General features: G+C 41.5%; 1 protein-coding gene across 1 annotated transcript; it reads right to left on the reverse strand.

Moving 5' to 3' along the window:
* Positions 1-844: 844 nt before the first annotated feature.
* On the reverse strand, positions 845-16,527 carry LOC137096956 (PH and SEC7 domain-containing protein 2-like). Its single transcript, XM_067467751.1, has 6 exons — positions 16,272-16,527; positions 13,143-13,213; positions 10,483-10,640; positions 3,894-4,038; positions 2,877-3,020; positions 845-1,312 (listed from the first exon to the last, which is right to left on the reverse strand). Exons 1-6 carry the CDS (start codon positions 16,510-16,512, stop codon positions 1,091-1,093), a joined length of 981 nt encoding a protein of 326 aa, XP_067323852.1. The 5' UTR covers positions 16,513-16,527; the 3' UTR covers positions 845-1,090.
* Between the last annotated feature and the right edge of the window lie 1,281 nt (positions 16,528-17,808).

Here is a 17,808-nt window from a genome sequence, read left to right on the forward strand (position 1 = left end):
TGTAGGTTTTTCTGGCTATATGGCCATGTTCTAGAAGCATGCTCTCCTGACGTTTCGCCTGCATCTATGGCAAGCATCCTCGGAGGTTGTGAAGTCATATAGCCCCCAAAAACCTACAACAACCCAGTGATTATGTATTGTCGAAGGCTTTCATGGCCGGAATGACTGGGTTGTTGTAGGTTTTTTCAGGCTATAGGGCCATGTTCTAGAGGCATTCTCTCCTGACATTCCACCTGCATCTATGGCAAGCATCCTCAGAGGTTGTGAGGTCATACAGCCCGAAAAACCTACAATAACCCAGTGATTATGTATTGTCGAAGGCTTTCATGGCCAGAATCACTGGGTTGTTGTAGTTTTTTTCAGGTTATATGGCCATGTTCTAGAGGCATTCTCTCCTGATGTTTCGCCTGCATCTATGGCAAGCATCCTCAGAGGTTGTGAGGTCATACAGCCCGAAAAACCTAAAACAACCCAGTGATTATGTATTGTCGAAGGCTTTCATGGCCGGAATCACTGGGCTGTTGTAGGTTTTTTCAGACTATATGTTCTAGAGGCATTCTCTCCTGACATTTTGCCTGGATCTATGGCAAGTATCCACACAATCTCTGAGGATGCTTTCATAGATGCAGGCAAAATGTCAGGAGAGAATGCCTCTAGAACATGGCCATATAGCCCGAAAAAACCTACAACAACCCAACCCAGTGATTCCAGCCATGAAAGCCTTTGACAATACAAGGAACAGATTCGCTTGTGTCTCTGTGTAGCCAAGGGTACTGTTGTCAAGCTGCCTACTGGCAAATCCAGGTAGTCACAAGGAAAAACATCTGGCCAAAGAGCAGCCCAGTCCTTGTATGGAACACCTGTCCTTTTATTGCATGCACAATAAAGAAATGTCTACAGTAATAACCAGTATGGACAGTTCATGTTTCTGAAACACTCAAGCACCAGGAGAGAATAATTGTAAACTAAAGTTTCTTTGAATTGGTTCTGTTGACGTCTTTGAGCTATGTTATTTAATGTACATTTGAGAAATAATTGTGCTCACAAGTTGCAGTCAGAGGGCCAGCCATCACTTCCTGGCTACCTGTATTTATTCGTTGCTTGACGTATTCTGTTCTATAACGTCTTTTTCTACCTTGCTGTTTGCAGCAGGCAATTGTCCTTGGCTTATGGAAGGGCTAGAATAAGTCTTCCTCAAGGAACTGTCTTCAGTCTCCATTGTGAAGAGGTTGGCTTCAATTTTTTCCAAATCATCCGTCCCAGCTTTTATCTTCACACACAGAAGGTTTATGTACGTCTCATAACGACTTTTCTGTGGAGGACAATGAAACAGAATAAAAAGCTTGACTGGGGGAGAGAGAAGGAATCAGGAATGACCACAAATGCCGCAGAATCCATCATCCAAACAAAAGAATGGAAAGCATTCTTGCTTCACTAAGCATTCCCTCTTCCCTACCACCTTGGGACATGATGTCTAAGCAGACATTAAAGGGAATGTGTATTTCCTGTGATTAACCCATTTTCCTTTTCATAGCAGTGCTTCCTCAGAGAGAGATGACTCAGCAGTAAAGGACAGCAAATTATGTTCCAAAAGATAATATATGTGCGTGTAAGGTGGATTTATGCCCGCATATGCCACTAACAGGATCCCAGCTATTTTGAGATCTTTGTCACCGTGACTTGAGTCACTGTCCATGTGTTACATAGGGATGCCATAGCTCAGACTCATCTACTATTTTCCATATCTGTTCTGGCATGACTGTGCCAGGGGTTTGGATTCCCTTTTTCTTTCTTTGCTTGTTTGCATGAATTCCTTTAGGGCATGCATTTTGCAATCTGGCAGCTTCCTCCAGGTTGCAATCATAGGGCCAATGACCCATCAATCATCGTTAAGTTATTGAGTTCCACCCCCTTTTTCCAGGTTTGGAGGGGAAAAGGGACCTTTAGCTCAGTTTGTTCAGTGAAGCCTTTCTTACAGGACGTGTGAATTTCTCCCACCTGTAGAAAGTTTCTGGGGAAAACAGTCCTACAGCTTTTGCTGGGGAATACAGTTCCACAGCTCAACAGCCAGCCTTGCTGGAAGGACAAGGACTTCCTTCATCTTGGAAAATCTACACAGAGACTTTGCCTGGTAAGGACCACTCAGGCTAGCCTTAAAGCAAATTGGAACCGGAGTAGGGGCCCCATGCCAGCAAAGCCTAAAAAGCAGATTGCCCAGGGAGGGGTCAAAGGATTTCCCTTATAGAAGAAAGAAACAGTTCGTGAAGCAAGTTGCCTGTCCATTGTTAAGAAATTTTCTGGAGTTTTAAAGTGTTTAGTCTGTGTGTTGAAGATCTAAGAAGTATTTGATTGATTTGTTGAAGATCTAAACACCAATAAAGAACTTTGTTAAACTTTCTAAGCTTCTAAAGACTTTGTATAGGGAAATTCATAGGGCCTTTCAGCTGAGGCACCCCGGTGTCCCGCTAGGCATATAGAGAGCACGTCCTGTTAATAGACAATTGCCATGGGCCCAGTGTGTGACAGCACAATATCTATTTATAGATTATAGATTTGGGAAATTATAAAATACTATAAAATATTTAAATAACATGTCATAAGGTGCAAGTTATTTTACCGAAAGACTTTACTGTTTCATCCATTGAAAATGACGCCTTTCCCCACAGAGTGATATTTTGGGCGCAGAGATTTACTAAATGGAATTTTATTCAACTAGTTTATTTTGCAACTTGGAACCATTCACTTTAAAAGTCATTTTAAAAAAGAGATAAAGTTTTCCCTGTCATGACAACTTGGCTACTGGAAGATAATCTCTCTAAACTTTTCTTTGCTGTGTTGCTATCTTTGTACCAGGTATCATTTGGGGAAAGCCTCACCTCAAATATTAAATAATGCTCTTTCAGGCGATATTCTTCAGCCTCTTTTGATTTGAGGCCTTTTGCTATTGGGTGTAATTTGTGCTCAGTTAATTCGTCTACAGTTTGCTTCATTTTGTTCTCATGAGACTGCAGTTGTTCCTCCTGGAGAAGGTTTGCAGAGAGAGAGAAGGATATCAACAGAAATAGACATATGAGCAAGCATCTACAAAATATCAGACATAGCATGTTTTTCTAAAGCATATGCATTAGTCCCTGGTGGTGCAGTGGGTTAAAGCACTGAATTGTTGAACTTGCTGACCGAAAGGTCGCAGGTTTGAATCTGGGGAGTGGCGTGAGCTCCCGCTGTTAGCCCCAGCTTCTGTCAACCTAGCAGTTCGAGAACATACAAATGTAAGTAGATCAATAGGTACTGCTCTGACGGGAAGGTAATGGCACTTCATGCAGTCATGCCGGCCACATGACCTTGGAGGTGTTTATGGAGAATGCCAGCTTTTCAACTTAGAAATTCAGATGAGACCCCCCCCCCCCCAAATTGGACACGACTGGACTTAATATCAGGGGAAAACCTTTACTTTTACTACCTTATGCATTAGTTTCCTACATTTCACAACTTCCATTTGCCAATTTACATGATATATAACTGTCAAATCATTGGAGAGAGCAGCCCCAGTACCTGCTACAGTAAAAGAGTATTTTTTTTCTGTGTCAGTGGCGACTTGAGAAACTGCAAGTCACTTCTGGTGTGAGAGAACTGGCCATTTAGAAAAAAGTTGTGTAGGGAATGCCCGGATGTTTTACCATCCTGTGGGAGGTCTCTCTCATGTCTCCGCATGAGAAACTGGAACTGACAGACGAAAGCTCACCAGATTCAAACTATCGACTTTTCGGTCAGCAGTCCTATCAGCACAAGGCTTTAACCCATTTCACCATAGGGGACTCCAAGAGTAATATTGATGGTATGCTTAATAATAACTGTTGATGCACACACAGTTTTAAAGAGGCTTTTCTTTTTACCTGACAGAGTTTAGTTATTGAAGATGGCAGGAGAGGACGGCAGAATTTCTTCATGGAGCAGATAGCAGCTGGGAATGCAGGGGCAGAAAAAATGGCAGCCACCAAGTTTATTCTCAGGATCCAGGACAGCATTTCTCCTTTGCTTCTATGAAAAACAGACAAATTTGGAGGAAGGGGGGTCAGAGAAAAAGAACGAGGGAAAGGAAAGGGCACATATGCCCTGTCAACATTTTTAGAAAGTGGGATTGACTGTGAGGATTTTAACTGAACTGTCATCTGTGCATTTGTTAGGTTGTTCAGAAGTTTATTGTGTATGAGACTTAATTGGGTGTTGCTTCTTCATTTATATCATACTGAACAACACATGAAGGTGGAGAAACTCGAGGCAATGCTCTGAAATGCCAATGTTATTTGATGCTATGCATGTATTCCAGAAGTATTAAGCATCTTCTGTCATTTCATTGAAGCTGGCTGATGCAGACCACGAAGGTTTCTATTTAAATCATATATAAATGCACACAGTCAGCCTCCATATTCATGGATTCTGTATCCATGGATTTAAATAATCATGACTTGAAAAGATAGTATTTTTTTTAAAGTCCCATATGCAAATCTTAATTTTTGCTGTTCTATATAAGAGATGCCACTGTGTATATAATGGAATTTGAGTGTTCATAGATTTTGGTATCCAGAGGGAGGAGGCCATTCCTCAAACCAACTCTAGCAGATAGCAAGGGCCCACTGCATATATTTTGATTGTATTTTATTTTAATTCTAAATTGCTAGAGTCCCATACTGGGAGAAAGGTAGGGTGCAAAGAAATGAACAAAAGGACATGGGTTTTTTGGATTTGTGACCACAACTAAGAAACAAATGCATTTACAACCAGTACTATTCTAAAACGTTAAAGCCACGTAAAACATTTATCTCAAAATATAGCCTGTAAGATGTGAGAGCTAGACCATAAGGAAGGCTGAGCGAAGGAAGATAGACGCTTTTGACCTGTGGTGTTGGAGGGATGTCCTGAGAATGCCTTGGACCACAAGAAGAGCAATCCAGTCCATACTCCAGGAAATAATGCCTGACTGCTCATTGGAGGGAAGGATATTAAAGGCAAAGATGACAGGAAAGTTTGGAGAAGACAATGATGTTGGGGAAAATGGAAGGAAAAGGGAAGAGGGGCCGACCAAGGGCAAGATGGATGGATGGTATCCTTGAAGTGACTGGATTGACCTTGAAGGAGATGGGGGTGGTGACAGCAGAGAGGGAGCTCTGGTGTGGGCTGGTCCATGAGTCACGAAGAGTTGGAAGTGACTGAACAAATAAACAACAAAATAAAATAGAAATAAAACAACATATACTTTCAAAAGTATGTGTAGAAATTCAGCTGAAGAATACTATAAAATGGAATGACTTTCATAGAGGATTTACGCATCAAGAATACTCATATGTATTCTTAGGAGACCGTGTACAGGTTGCAGAGATGGCTTGATGGATTTTCCTTGATAGGAAGCACTATCATAGAAAAAGCTTTGTTCATCAACCTGATTAAAAATGTTCATTTATAGGCATAATATGTGGAAGTGAAAAAAATATATGTTCACATGGAAGCTGAAAGTAGGTACAGGCAGTCCCCGAATTACAAACATCCAACTTACAAACCACTCACAGTTAAGCACTGGGGTAAAACAAAAGGAAATGAGCAAATGCTACCCTTTGGAAGGGAAATTTCATTGGGGAAAGGTGTCTCCACTGAAGCTGTATCACAAATCCTTGCTTCCAGAACAAGCCAATTTTTTTCAAAATCCAATTATCTCAGGGACAGAAAGTGAGGTGAAACCTTCTGAACAGGGGCACAGACAGAAAAACAAACACCACAGGGGTGTTCATTTTTCCCTATGGTATCCAAAGCTTATCTATCTATCTATCTAGCTATCTTTTGCTGGAATAACACATAAAAATGTGCCTATTCCGACTTACATACAGATTAAACTAAGAACAAATCTACAGAACCTATCTTGTTTGTAACTTGGGGACTACCTGTATATGAAATGCTCTGGGCTCATTAAAACCTTAGATAAGGACTGGTAACTAGCTCAACTGAACCTAGACCATAACTGTTGTTTCTGAACGATATTTAGGTAGGCACATGGAGTCTTGAACATTTCACCAGAATTCAGTTCATGAATGAGATTAACACATTCCTATCTAAATCCACCAGGCGAGGGAGCAGTTTATCCAAACTAAACTCATAAAATGCCTTATGGAATGAGAATAGTAAACCAAATCCAGACAGATCCTCCAGAGGGACAATTTGGCCCTTGGCAGGCATTGGGCACCCATGCTCATCTCTTATCTAATAGGCCTGTCGGTTTCGTTTCGTTAATTCGTTAATTCGTATTAAAATCGTTATTTTTTGCATATCCGAAGCGATATCAAAACATATTTTTAAACCCGGAAGGGTTTAAAAATATCGAAGCAGCAGCCCCATGTATTTTACGAGCTGAAGCTCCGCTCGTTAATTGCATGGAGGCTGCTGCTGAGCGCGCCATCCGGCTCTGGCTCCTCCTCTTCCTCCGGAGCCCATTGGATGGCGCGCGCGCGCTCACAAGCGGCCTCCGCTGCACCCCCCTCCTCCTCCTCCTCCTCCTCCTCTTCCTCCCAGCTGGGAGGAAGAGGAGGAGGAGGAGGAGGAGGAGGGGGGCGCCGGAGCCCATTGGATGGCGCGCGCGCGCTCACAAGCGGCCTCCGCGCGCCATCCGGCGGGCTCCTGCGCCCCCCTCCTCCTCCTCCTCCTCCTCCTCCTTCTCTTCCTCCCAGCTGGGAGGAAGAGAAGGAGGAGGAGGAGGAGGAGGGGGGCGCCGGAGCCCGCCGGATGGCGCGCGCGCGCTCACAAGCGGCCTCCGCGCGCCATCCGGCGGGCTCCTGCGCCCCCCTCCTCCTCCTCCTCCTCCTCCTCCTTCTCTTCCTCCCAGCTGGGAGGAAGAGAAGGAGGAGGAGGAGGAGGGGGGGGGGGGCGCCGGAGCCCGCCGGATGGCGCGCGCGCGCGCTCACAAGCGGCCTCCGCGCGCCATCCGGCTCTGGCTTGTGTGACTTTTCAGGGCTGTATGACCATGTTCCAGAAGCATTCTCTCCTGACATTTTGCCCACATCTATGGCAGGCATCCTCAGAGGTCTGTTGGAAACTAGGCAAATGGTGAGTTATATGACATCTAATATTATCTATGGAATGTCCAGGGTGGGAGAAAGCCATTCAATGCTAATCAAGGTGACCATTACTGCAACATTCACACTTAGCCTGTTTGATCAAGAAAATTTTTTTTTCAAAAATGTTTTGTAAATAATAACGAAAATTCGTAAATAACAAAACATTTTTTTTGAAAGTTTTGTAAATATTTTTAATATCGAAACAAAAAAACACCCCAATTAAGAATCGAATTTAGAAACAAATTTTTTCTTGATCAAACAGGCCTATTATCTAACCCTCTTATCGCCTGCATTTGCCTTGTAAGTGGGTTGAACTTGAGTTTGCTATCTTGCATTTAATCCTTCACTGACTTCGGATCCTTGCTTTAGAAATCAAAAGCACTACAGAAGCAGAGCTGCACACTGATGCCTTATCGCTAACATCACATCCCAGATTATATTGGTTCAATTTTGATATGTTTAGCATGAAGAATAATATGAATAGTCTTTGAAAGAAAAATCCCCATGGGGTGACGTGGGGTATGACCATATCATTTGCCATTTCTCTCTGGGATCATTCATTGTGTTTCTCTGCCTCTCCATGATTGGGGTGAAAAGAATATTTGTTTTTGTTCATTTCTCTGCAGAGAAAAAGGTTTTCCAGCCTCTTGGAATACCCCATTGAGAAGAAGAATGCAGCAGGGAGGCTTTGATACAACTTTTAGTGAATTAATCTGCACAAAAATATGTGCGGTTCTTGTGCAGAAAACAGGCTGCTACACAGAAATAGGTGTGTCTTTATGTGCATGGATTTGTGAATGCCACAACCCCCTGGAGAACTACATGAAGGGACAAATACTGGGATAATATTCAGCAGAGCAGTGCATGTCATCAATTAGCATCTTGTTAGTGACATGTTGATATACATCACACTATATACATGTGGGACAAATTTGCCCTAGTGTAAGTGATATATTATACTGACTACAGCTGAACTGGAATTATACAAGCAACAATATTGTGCATTGTAGTTGAACACTGCACATCACAGTAGTGAATTGTGGTTGTGCACTGAACAGTGTGCACTGGGAAATATCACCAAGTCACTGACATATTCTGAATAAGGGGCTATGTAGTACTGAAACAGTTTATCTCTGTATGCAAATATTTATTCTACATCGAGGGGATAATAGTTCGCTTCTTGATGGGAAAAGATGGAACCTGCATGCCAACTCTTTCTGTTGCCCTCAAATAGACCCAACAGGTAAGTCTGTGGCCTGAGCTTCTCACTCTTCTGTACAAACAACACTTGCAGAAATGAATAAACAAAGATGACTAATTCCCTTTGTTTTGTCCTCCAAAGACTGGTTAAAATAAGAATGAGGAAGGAAATGATCAAAATTCTTTCTGGATTTCTTTGGGAGAGAGGGAAAGATTGCTAACCCTACCAAGTTTTAAAGATCTGCTTTTAACTGTCAGGAAGAGACCTGCAACAAATCCAGGCTTTGGGGAAAACAATACAATTCATGTTATTGGCCATTCTTCGCAATGGTATCAAAGAGGCAGAGTATTCCTTGCTTGGCTACAGTAGTCCACACTCTGGTTACATCCCATATAGACTACTGCAACACACTCTACGTAGGCTTGCCTTTGAAGACTGTCCGGAAGCTCCAAATGGTCCAACGGGCGGTAGCCAGGTTACTAACAGGAGCAGCGTTAAGGGAGCATACAACTCCTCTGTTGTGCCACCTCCACTTGCTGCCAGTTCACTACTGGCTTTAGCTTATAAAGCCCTAAATGGTTCTGGCTCAACGTACCTGTCTGAACGCATCTCCTCCTCTGAACCAGCTAGGACGTTAAGATTGTCTGCGGAGGCCCTACTCTTGATCCCACCTGCGTCACAAACACGTTTGGCGGGGACAAGAGACAGGGCCTTCTCAGTGGTGGCCCCTCAGCTATGGAATGCCTTTCCTACAGACATCAGATCGGCCCCTTCCTTGTTAGAATTTTTGAAAAAAAGTGAAAACTGGTTGTTTGAGCAGGCATTTGAAAAGGCAGTGTAACGAACATAGGAATATGGAACATTTGGATGATTAGATTGGATCTTGATGTTAACTAAGAGACACTAATGAGATGTTTTATTGTTTTATTATTTTGTAATGATTGTTTCTTCTGCTATTGTTTTAATTGTTTTAACTGTTCTATGATGTTTTGAGCATTGAATTTTGCTATTGTAAACCGCTTTGAGTCGCCCGAGGGCTGAGAAAAGCGGTATATAAATATAGTTAATAAATAAATAAAAATAAAGGAAAAAACAGTCTGCATGTCTACAGAGGTAATTCTACTAATTTTTATGGCTAGTAGGAACAATATTTGACCATAAATTCATACAGCTGCTAGTAATTCTATTACTACTACTACTACTACTACTAATACCCTGATAGTAATTGATGAATCCCTGAAATTAATTCAGACCAACTGACTTGTATGTCAACTTCTTCCAAAGAACTCAGCATAACTTGCATGGGATTCCTAGAGGCTTTACTATCCTGAGACCTGTTTTGCTTCTATAGTAAAAAATAAAAATAAAAATGTATCCTGTGTTTTCACATAATGAGCATATACAAGGGATTTTGGCCTGCATAAATAGGAGTATAGTGTCTAGATCCAGGAAAGTCATGCTACCCCTCTACTCTGCCTTGGTCAGACCACAGCCGGAATACTGTGTCCAATTCTGGGCACCACAATTTAAGGGAGGTGTTGACAAGAAGGGTTGTGTCCAGAGGAGGGTGACTAAAGTGATGAAGGGTCTGGAGAACAAGCCCTATGACGAGTGGCTTAAAGAGCTGGGCATGTTTAGCCTGAAGAAGAAAAGGCTGAGAGGAGATATGATAGCCATGTATAAATATGTGAGGGGAAGTAATAGGGAGGAGGGAGCAAGCTTATTTTCTGCTGCCCTGGAGACTAGGACATGGAATAATGGCTTCAAACTACAGGAAAGGAGATTCCACCTGAACATTAGGAAGAACTTCCTAACTATGAGAGCTGTTCAGCAGTGGAACTCTCTGCCCCAGAGTGTGGTGAGCCTCCTTCTTTGGAGGCTTTTAAAGAGACTTTGGGCGGCCATCTGTTGAGGGTGCTTTGAATGTGATTTTCCTGCTTCTTGGCAGACGACTGGACTGGATGGCCCACAAAGTCTTTTCCAACAATATGATTCTAAGGCCAATTAAGCAGTAATGTCTTATTTTCCAGTGCTGTCTTTTATCATTACAAATATGTCAGGATATTTGCTGTTATAATGTAGACACACTAAGACCCTTGTTTGGAGAACTGTGAGGCAATCCACACTTTGCCATATCAAAAGATGAAAATAACTTTGCATAGCTTCTCCTGTGCCACTTACGGGGCTTGGAAGAGGAACACTCGCCAGTCTGCTGTTTTCAGCTTCAGCACATTGGACTTTTTGCTGTAGTCGGAGGCTTTTGTGGCTAAGGCATGGTGAATACGAATAGCATTCTTTAAATCTACTTCGGAAAGTTCTTTGTCAGGTTTGTATTCATCCTGCAAAAGAGAAGGGAAATCGTGCTGATAACTCTAATATAATCAGGCTGAAAGGATTTACCAGCTTCAAAATGTGCCTGGGAGATGCTGATATATAGTTTTCCCTTTAAACAACAAACATCGATGCCATATGGAGGAAAGCAAAAGATGCATTACAAAAGAGAAAAATCAAAGGACATTGCAAATGGGCTACACAACTTCACTGAAAAAATAGCAGCTTGAATTCAAAGAACAATTAATGAAATGAGTTCATTTGCTACTGCTGTCCCATGAATTATTAAACTAGTGCCGAGATGAGAAACCTCTGGCTCTCAAGATGTTTCAGCTTGCAATCCCCATTGCTACTGTGTATTCAGCCTGTGCAATGATGAGCAAGCAGAAATCTATTAGTGGAAAGTTTTGTGTATCCTACTATCCTCAGTTTTATAACATGATTAAAACTACAGTACAGAATCTAGAGCTGGGGCCCTCATACTCTTAAAACCAAGGGATAGTTCACAGTCCCTCAAACAGTTGTGGGCCCAGACTATAGTTTGAAAAAACATGAATGACTTCTTATACACACTGCACAAATCTTATTTTTAGTGCAAAACTCATATATGAAAGAACAACACAATATTTGAAACAAAGAACATTTTTCACCAGAATTTTGATGGGAAGAATGGGCCTGCTTTTGACTGATGAGATAGTCAAATTAATTAGGATTGTTGCTGTTGTGTGTCTTCAAGTTGGTTCAGACCCCAAGTTTAAAGTTTAGGGTGGGGGCCAGGTAAATGATCTTGGGGGGCTGCATCTGGCCCACGGGCCTGATCTAAAGTATAGGTATGATTTACTTTAATGAAAGTACCAAGGCATTGACATTTCCAGCCCATCCCCTGTTTGGCTATCCATCAGCAAGCCAATGCCTTAAATCAAGAAATAGCTCCCTAAGATCTACAGAGATACTTGCAGGAACACCTCAGCAAGCAAGAGTCCAAATGTGGCAGGTTAAATACTGGAACCTCAATCAGTGGCTGATATCGGATGAGAAATTCCCTCCTGGGTGCACAGAAGACTGGGCGACATGGTAGGCGCTGAACCAACTGGACTCTGGCACCACGACAAGCAGAGCTAATGTTAAACATGGGTGACAAAGTGGAGTCCATGACATGTGGGTGTGGAGAAGAGCAAACACAGACCACATACTATAATGCAGTCTGAGCCCTGCCACATACACAATGGAGGACCTTCTTACAGTTACACCAGAGGCACTCGAAGGGGGCAGATTCTGGTCAAAGGAAATTTAGTATAATGCCAAGTTTTTAACTGTTTGTGGTTTTTCTATATATTATAACTGTATTCTCAATTTGCTTCTGACACAACAAAGAAAAATAAACTTACACAAATATTTTGTATTATGAAGAGAGAGAGAAAGGAACTCCATTTGTTAGAGGAAAAATTATTGGGTGTTGCAGAGAACATCTGCTTCCTTACAGTGATTCTGGTCCTTCCTTTTTATGGCTTTTGTCTGCAAACACTCAGGTAACACACAGTCCCCTTACAACTCTCAACTCCTGTGCAAAACCTTAGACATACAGTTCAGCCTGTGTGACCCATTAGTCTTGCATGGTTGCTTCATGATGATTGTCATCACTTAAGATCGCGCTTGAACCTCTCTAAATGGAGTATTACATGACTGTTTAATGCAATCAGGGTTTTTTTTTTTTTAAATTGTATGTGGGTGTCCATTTTTTTCACAAAGTGAAAGTGTCTCCACTATTGAGTACACTGAATTAATTAAATTGCATGCATCAACTTGTTTTCACTGGATGTCCTTTTTGACCAGGCATGGACAAACTTTGGCATTCCAGATACTTTGGACTTCAACTCCCATAATTCCTAACAGCCAATAAGCAGACTGGGATTTCTGGGAGATGAAGTCCAAAACACATGGAGGGCCAAAGTTTGCCCATGTTTTAGACAGACAACTGTTGCTTTTTAAAAAATCTCTTGGTGACAAGAGATGTGAAAACTTAAAGTTCAGATGCAGGCTGGATCCAACCTGCCATATAATGCAGTTTCGGCCCTCCAGGTATTTTAAACTTCAATTCCCACAATTCCTAGCAGCCTACTTGCTGTTAGGAATTGTGGGAGTTGAAGTCCAAAACCTGGAGGGCTGAAGTTTGCCCGTACTTTGTGTAGACCCATATGATGCAGCTTAACTGCATTAAACTACATTATATGTTAAATTGTTAATGGAGTTCCAACTTGTATTATGTGGCAGTGTAGACCCATCCAGAGTGTGCCTATGAATGGTCAAAAATCAAGTATCTGGCTGGTAGGCAGTACTAGAAACAGAGTCCTCCTGTCTGAGCCAACAAGGCACTCTCAGTGTTGGATTCCTCCCAGTATTTGTCCCGTGTCCAGTTTATTTTAGATGGAAATCCTTGCACTGCAGAGAAGTCACTCTGTAGGAGAAACAGCTTACAGCAATTAACAAAGTAGCCATCCAATCCTCTTTACCTTTTGCAAGTACAGAATTGTTCCCTTAAGCACAGCGTAAAACTTCTTCCACCCTCTTCGTCCTCTGGGAGCTGAAAAACATTTTTTTTCACGATAACAGGTTTAATTGGGAGCATAACTAAAAAGAAAGAGCCTTGAAACATGTACAAAGCTGAAACGTTTTTTTTAAAAAAATGTTAGCTTTGTTTGAACATAAACAATAATCATAATCATTTTATAGTATTTATCATTCAGTGTATTAGCAATGTTGTTTTAAACTTAGAAAAACCAATGAAAACAGTTAGGAATGCTCAAAATGGTGCATCGAAATACCAAATTAAAGTAGCAGAAATGTTCTTATGAAAACCATTATTAACTTTGTCATTTGACAGTTTGAATAACAACTTCTAACATGTTTTTTCAATGTATTAGAGCAAGGTTAGTTTATTTCCTCTCCCTGCCCACCACTTCTTTCCAATTGCTCAGAGATGCCTACAGAAAGAGTTGGTATGAGCTGATCTATAAAAATAATAACTGTCGAGAGTAAAGGAAGCTCTTAGCCCTTTTTGGCAAGATTCCACACAGTTATGCCTACCTTCCCTGGTGAGGTTGTTAACATAATACAGAAAACAGTTTTCAAATATAGTAGATAAGGCAGCTCTTTAAACAATATTCTGCAATGGATGTTGATGCTTCAAAAATAGGTTGGAGTGATTACCAAAGAAGGATGTGTCCTGGACACAATATGCCAAATAGTACACCACCCCAAGTTTCATAGTAGAAAGAGAGGTACTGAAAAACATAGTAAACAGTGTGACAGTTGAAAAGCTTAACCTCTATACCAGTGATCATCAGCCTGTGTTTTGGCCTACAACTCCCAGAAATCTCAGCCAGTTTACCAGCTGCTAGGATTTCTGGGAGTTGAAGGCCAAAACATCTGGGGACCCATAGGCTGAGAACCACTGCTCTATACTTGTGTATAAGTCTAGAAATTATAATTTTAAAAGGTACCTGTAGAGCAGGGGTCCTCAAACTAAGGCCCGGGGGCCGAATGCGGCCCTCCAAGGTCATTTACTCGGCCCTCGCTCAGGGTCAAACTAAGTTTGAAACGACTTGAAAGCACACAACAACAACAATCCTATTTCATCAGCCAAAAGAAGGCCCACACCTCCCATAGAAATACTAATAATTTTATATTTGTTGAAATTGTTCTTCATTTTAATTGTTGTATTGTTTTTAAGTGTTTTTTGCACTACAAATACGATATGTACAGTGTGCATAGGAATTCATTTATTTTTTAAAAAATTATAATCCGGCCCTCCAACAGTTTGAGGGTCTGTGACCTGGCCCTCTGTTTGAAAAGTTTGAGGACCCCTGCAGTAGAGGTACCGCCCCCCTCTACTCTCTCAGCCTTGGTGTTCTTTTTGGCCTTTTTGAAATAAGGAAATGCTGGCAGTGGTGGGCAGAAGTGGCTTGGCACCTGAGTCAGTACTGGTGCGTTCCCATCCTCACAGAATGACGCTTGACTTATCTGCAGGTCATAAGAAAATCAATATTTTTGGCCCCAAAAGATGCCCTCGACTTGTATGTGAGATTGAACTGTACAGGAATATATAGAGTAGTTATTGAGATATAAAGAATACAATGCCTGTTCACTACCAAGACATTGCTAAGACATTTGGATTGTCTTACTGTCTTATGTAATTGTTTCCCATTATTGTCAAAGATGAACAAGACCAAAAAAAATCAAGTAGCAATATTCCCTGCCACAATCTTTTAAATCCACAGGAATTAAAATGTGGTGGTTCTATTTGACTATGGAGTTTAAATCTGCATGGAAGGGTCACCATGTCTGGCTTTAGCTTCTGGTCAACAGTGATATGGGAACTCTTTTCCTGTGGTTTCCCCTCCACAGTTCCTTTGTTATTCAAGAACCACATGGGAAGACATAATAGTGTTCCTCATCAAGGTACCACTTTATGTTGCATGTTATAAACATATCAGGAGATTGCAATATTGGTGGTGGTTTTGCTTCTTCTCTCCCCATCCCCCCCCCCCCCCCAAATCATGAAATTATGTTCTGTTATTCTGGATTATTTCTGGCAGCAGCTGCAACATTTTACTTTTATGCTCAAATGCTTTTTCTGAGATCTATTGGAAAAAATGACCCATTCTTGTTTTCTTTTTTCTTTTAGGAGTAGAGTGCTATAATGCCTCAGTAAAACTATACCTCTATGGCTGTAAAAATAAATTTAGAAGCAAAGAGGGGAAAATGCTAATTCAAACCATTCACACTTTAGCAAATCAACCTCCAGTTTGCTTGTTTTTTAAAAAGCCCTCTGGCAGAGCTCTAATGTACTTTCAAAAGATTCTATAAAGCAGGGGTCCTCAAACCTTTTAAACAGAAGGCCAGGTCACAGTCCCTCAAACTGTTGGAGGGCCAGATTATAATTTGATTATAATATCTTATTTGTAGTGCAAAAGACACTTAAAAACAATACAATAATTAAAATGAAGAACAATTTTAACAAATATAAACTTATTAGTATTTCAATGGGAAGTGTGGGCCTACTTTTGGCTGATGAGATAGGATTGTTGTTGTTGTGTGCTTTCAAATCATTTCAGACTTAGGTTGACCCTGAATGAGGGCCAGGTAAATGACCTTGGAGGGCCACATCCGGCCCCCGGGCCTTAGTTTGAGGACCCCCGCTATAAACAAACCCCTAAAATGAGGCAACAGCAACAGGTAGAGGAAATAAACTCAATAGCTATACTGTATGAACTCAGACTACTTGAGAGCCCTGTGAGAAAGTGGCCCTCATATAATGACATTAAAAGATTTACATCTCAGTGTAGAAAAATTATGTTTTGGACCACCACTCCTCGACCAGACATGGGCAAACTTCAGCTCTCCCCAGGTATTTTGGACTTCAACCCCCACAATTCCTGGAGGGCTGAAGTTTGCCCATGCCTATCCTAGACCCTACTTGCCAGCAAGGCCACTTTTCCATCTTGATTTGCAGGGCTAGTTGTGAATACATTACTGAAGAACCCCCACCCCAGCCCTAAGGAGCATAACATTTCAACAGCACCATTGACACTCCAGCCAACATCCCCTGTTATTGTTCCTTGTCACAGGCATATACCTACTTCTCTTCCCATCCATGTCTGCATGCGTCTTCCGAGTGAGGATCCCATGCTTGTAGGTAATAGCATTCTGAGCCTGAGGCACATCCAGGAAGGGGTTACTGCCATCAACTATCCTTGACATTTTCTTGGCGCTGGCACCAAATTTGTCATCCACGAGTTCTGACAATGACTTTCGGAGTTCATCTTCATCACTTGGAAATAAAACAAAAGTAATAAACAAACTGTATTGCACAATCATCATATCTGCTTTTCCCTGACTTTGTGTGGATATGCAAAACTGCAGATAATATTGAAATAATGGTCCATGAATATCATGCTGGAGAACCTAGAAAATGCCTACAGGGGATATTTTGTTGGGCATTGATAAATATAACCACAGATATATTACACCAAAGTTTCCCATTCATATTCTTGGCTTCGAAAGATAATGAGTTGGCATTTTTTTAGATGTTACTTATTCAACATCCCTGTATATCTACATTTTCTTTAATCGGATGCTCGGGTGCACTCTCTCTGAACTCTCTTATATAAGCTTTCTCCCAAACGCCAAAGCTTTGCACATAACCAACGGAAGACAGATACATGGCTCCCTCCAGTGGATTATGTTAATTAATGTTTCAGGGAGATGTGGACTGCTGAACCTTGTCCTGAAGTAAAACAGGCTGTCGTAAAAGAACATTCGTTTTCAAAGCCTCTCTCAAATGAGTTTCGCTGTCGTTTTTTCCTGTTCTGAGAGGGTTTTAAATTATAGATACTGAAAACCTCTTAATCAGCCATGCATTTTTTTCAAAATGTGTACCTTCAGCCAATTTTACTTCATGTCCTTAAACATGCCCTGCACAACAATTTTCAGATGAACCTGAAAAGAGCTCCTGGCTTGGCAGGGTGGCCCTGATTTTGTAGTCCCAGAGAAGTAGCAAAAACAGGTAATCTTTACATCGCACAATAAAACTATGATTCCACTTCTACAGCCATGACTGTGTCTGATTTATTTATTTTGTATCAAAAGAATTGCATATTAGTATAACAACTGATAAAAATATAAGAAGCACAAGCAGCTAAATATCTTTTGAACAAAAATGGGCAACAGTAACCACATTCGATGTGGTGTCTCTATTTACCATGGTCCCAGTTGCAGACACCATGGCACTCATCAACCAGAGGTTCCCAGAAGACATCACGGCGCTGTTTCACCATTGCCTCACCGCCAGCTATTTTCAGTGGGACAATGAATTCTACGAACAGAAAGATGGAGTAGCTATGGGGAGCCCTCTCAGCCCAGTCATAGCTAACTTCTACATGGAACAATTTGAAAAACAAGCTCTTGAAACAGCAACCAAAAAGCCCACTATATGGTTCAGATATGTGGATGACACTTTCACCATTTGGAGCCATGGAGAAGAAGAACTCAACAGGTTCCTGGAACATCTTAACAGCATCCACCCTAACATCCAGTTCACTATGGAAAAAGAAAAGGAAGGAAGACTGCCTTTTCTAGATGTCCTAGTCATCCGCAAACCAGATCAACAATTGATCC

This window comes from Anolis sagrei, chromosome 4, assembly GCF_037176765.1.
Source record: "Anolis sagrei isolate rAnoSag1 chromosome 4, rAnoSag1.mat, whole genome shotgun sequence".
Classification (NCBI taxonomy): Eukaryota; Metazoa; Chordata; class Lepidosauria; order Squamata; family Dactyloidae; genus Anolis; species Anolis sagrei.

Excerpts from the sequence above, each read along its gene's own strand:
- LOC137096956 (XM_067467751.1), bottom strand. The coding sequence starts at position 16,512 with ATGATGATTGTGCAATACAGTTTGTTTATTACTTTTGTTTTATTTCCA. Across the intron at positions 10,641-13,142 it reads CAATTCTGTACTTGCAAAAG|GATGAATACAAACCTGACAA; the intron begins GTAAAGAGGATT and ends TCTCTTTTGCAG. Across the intron at positions 1,313-2,876 it reads AGCATTATTTAATATTTGAG|AAAAGTCGTTATGAGACGTA; the intron begins GTGAGGCTTTCC and ends TGTCCTCCACAG.